This window comes from Carassius gibelio, chromosome A14, assembly GCF_023724105.1.
Source record: "Carassius gibelio isolate Cgi1373 ecotype wild population from Czech Republic chromosome A14, carGib1.2-hapl.c, whole genome shotgun sequence".
Classification (NCBI taxonomy): domain Eukaryota; kingdom Metazoa; phylum Chordata; class Actinopteri; order Cypriniformes; family Cyprinidae; genus Carassius; species Carassius gibelio.
This window is the reverse complement of record NC_068384.1, coordinates 19,223,173-19,226,879: the sequence shown is the minus strand read 5'-3', so window position 1 is coordinate 19,226,879 and position 3,707 is coordinate 19,223,173. Positions and strand designations below refer to the sequence as shown.

At 36.3% G+C, this 3,707-nt stretch overlaps 1 protein-coding gene across 1 annotated transcript; it reads left to right on the top strand.

The window, feature by feature from the left end:
* The first annotated feature begins 539 nt into the window (after nt 1-539).
* LOC128027761 (protocadherin alpha-6-like) lies at nt 540-3,058 on the top strand. The gene has a single exon (XM_052615617.1). The coding sequence runs from the start codon at nt 683-685 to the stop codon at nt 3,056-3,058; it is 2,376 nt and encodes a 791-aa protein (XP_052471577.1). The 5' UTR covers nt 540-682.
* The last annotated feature ends 649 nt before the right edge of the window (nt 3,059-3,707 follow it).

Below are 3,707 nucleotides of genomic sequence, written 5' to 3'. Positions count from 1 at the left end.
AATTATGATTTCTGCACTCAGTTATGTTTTCATAGGGCAAAACCTGTTCAGTAATTTATTCGACCGCTTTGATCGTCTGATCGTATTGTTAGCAACCACAGATCACAGGGAGCTGTTCACTGTTTTGGTGCTGAAATTATATTCCGTTCCTTTGAGGATATGCTTAATTATTTATTAAGGCGCATTTGTTTGTGACGCTTAAAATACTTAAATGACTTATTTTGGATGTCATGAAACATTTTTAAAACAATGTCAGTCCTCAGGATTAATAAAGGTTGTGAAAAAAATCTTTTTTTTTTTTTTTTTTTTTTTTTTAAATCTGAACATATTGTAGGGTTTATACCTTCAGTATTTTTAAAACTTAGTTATGCTTTTAAAAAGTTAAGTATTTTAATCCACTTGGTGGCGTTGTAGCTCCAGTATTTGTCCAGAATATTGAGTCCTGCCCCTGATGATGACGCAAATAGGGCTTTTTTTTTTTTTTTTTTTTTTTTTTTTTTACACACACCGGAAAGGCTCAGGATACATATGCCGTACTGCCGGTACTTAAAGACCGATTTCATATTTGCTCATTTTCTCATGGTTGTGCTTGCCATAAACATCCAACTACGACCTTTAATACTCGAGGATATTTACAACTGATCCTAGAGAAACTGTTTGCTAAATCGTCTAATCGCACGTGATGGATGCCGGAGGACAAAGACGCAGATGGGAGTACTTCTGGATTGCTTTTTTTATTTCTTTTATTCTTGCATTTGGACAGCGAGTTTCAGCTCAGATAAGATATTCAATTCCAGAAGAAGTGAAAGAAGGAACAGCTTTGGGAAATATTGCTAAGGATTTGGGTCTTGAAGTAAGTAGCTTGGTGGACAGGCAGTTTCGAATCGTTTCTGGATCTAAGGAGGAGCTGTTTCAGATAAATCAGGAAAATGGCGTTTTGTACGTCCATAAGAAAATCGACAGAGAGTCTTTGTGTGCTGGCAGCGGTGTTTGCATGGTAAATTTAAAAACCGTTATTGAAAATCCTCTCGAGATACATTATGTGGAGGTAGAAATATCAGATATAAACGATCATTCTCCTAGTTTTCCTGAAAAAGAGCAGCGCCTGAGAATTTATGAAAATACACTGCCTGGTGCTACTTATCAGTTACAGGCAGCCGTTGATCCAGATTCTGGAACGAATTCGGTCCGGACCTATAAGTTAAGTCCTAATGATCATTTTGAAATTCGATTGAGAGAGAGTGATGAGGATAAGGTACCGTTTTTAGTCCTGAAGAAGGCTGTTGATAGGGAGATTACAACTACATACAAGTTACTTTTAACAGCAGTTGACGGAGGGAATCCTCCGAAATCTGGCATTCTTAACATTACTATTACTATTCTAGATATAAATGATAATCATCCTGTTTTTAGCCGAGATACATATTCTGTTACATTAAAGGAGAACTGTATTACTGGCACTGTGGTTATCCGTGTAAATGCAACTGATATGGATGAGGGCACAAACAGCGATATTGAATACAGTTTTGCAACGTTAAATAGCTACGTGAATGAATTTTTTGAACTCGATCAGGTCACAGGTGAAATACGTGTAAAGGGAAAAGTTGATTTTGAAGCTGCAGAAGTTTATAAACTCAATATTCAGGCATCGGATAAGGGATATCCACCTATGTCTGCAAACTGTAGAGTTGTTATTAAGATTATCGATGTGAATGACAACCGGCCAGAAATTGAGATTACGTCACTTTATAAGAACATCCCTGAAGATTCTAAACCTGGAACGGTCATTTCTCTCATCAGTGTGACCGATAAAGACGCAGGGATCAATGGTAAAGTGATTTGTCAGTTAATCAGAAATATTCCCTTTGAACTTAAGCCTTCTTTCAAAGACAATATGTACTCTTTGGTGACAAAAGATCGGTTAGATAGAGAAACGAGTTCACAGTACGACATTACAATAACAGCCTCAGATTTAGGACAGCCGTCTTTGACTGCATCGACCACTATAACCGTTCAGATTTCTGATGTTAATGATAACGCTCCGGAATTTGTAATAAATCCTTTAGACCTCTATATAATGGAAAATAATGCAGCCGGGTCGTCTATCATTTCTGTAAGCGCCTTTGATAGAGACACTGCTGAAAATGCTATGATATCGTATCATATAATTAGAGGTGATGGAACACCGAATGATTTGTCATCTTTTTTAAATATAAATTCCGCCACTGGTGTTGTTTATTCGCTGAAAAGCTTTGACTTTGAAACACTAAAGACTTCCCACTTCCATGTTCTCGCTACGGATTCTGGAACTCCATCTCTGAGCAGTAACGTGACAGTGAACGTGTTTATTCTGGATCAGAACGACAATGTTCCAGTGATCTTGTATCCAGTCAGCTCTAACGGTTCTGCTGAGGGTGTGGAAGAGATTCCCCGTAATGTGAACGCAGGTCATTTGGTGACTAAAGTCAGAGCCTATGATGCAGATATAGGATACAACGGCTGGTTATTATTTTCACTGCTGGAAGTTAGTGACCACAGTCTCTTTAGTTTGGATCGTTATACAGGACAGATAAGGACCCTTCGCTCATTCACAGAAACAGACGAGGCCCAGCATAAACTGCTCATTCTGGTCAAAGACAATGGGAACATTTCACTCTCAGCAACAGCGACTGTGATTGTCAAAGTTGTGGAGCCCAAAGAGGCTTTTGCAGCTTCTGATGTGAAAAACGTAGTAAAAGAGGAGGAGGAAAACAGCGTTACATTTTATTTGATCATCACTTTGGGCTCAGTTTCAGTGCTTTTTGTCATCAGCATCATCGTGTTGATTGTAATGCAGTGCTCTAAATCGACAGACTATTCGTCCAAGTATTTACAGGAACCAAATTACGACGGGACTCTGTGTCACAGCATCCAGTACAGATCTGGAGACAAACGGTACATGTTAGTTGGACCCAGAATGAGTATCGGCTCTACTTTAGTCCCGGGCAGTAATGGAAATACTCTAGTGATACCAGATCGAAGGAGGAGAGATTCTGGAGAGGTAAGAGTAACGGATTAATTGCAATTACAGCTATTGTTTTGCTTTAATATTTGTATACGTTATATGCGTTATGCCTCTATAGTAATGATCTATAGCACAAAAACTTTTTAAATACTTTGTTTGACAGATTTTATCGTCTGATCGTGCATATCCTAAGCGTGCAGGCAGTTGTTCACTGCCTCGGACATTTTTATTCATTTGTTTAATTATTGTTATAATAATAATAATAATAATAATAATATCATTGCTTCTTCTTCTTCTTCTTCTTCTTCTTCTTCTTCTTCTTCTTCTTCTTATTATTATTATTATTATTATTATTATTATTATTATTATTATTATTAAACTGTTTGCTAATCGCACGTGATGGAAGCCGGAGGACAAAGGAGTAGATGGGGGTACTGGATTGCTTTTTTTTTATTTATTTTTTTTTAATTCTTGGATTTGGACAGGAAATTTCAGCTCAGATAAGATATATATATATATATATATATATATATATATATATATCTTGCATTTCTTAATTAAGAAAAAAAATAACACTCTCAATGGTAAAAAAAAAAAATGACTGAAAATATGCAATCATAAAACACATAATTTCTTGATGTTTTTTTTTATTTTTTAGATGCAATCATGCATTTTTGTCTTTGCTTTATAAATATTGTAAATG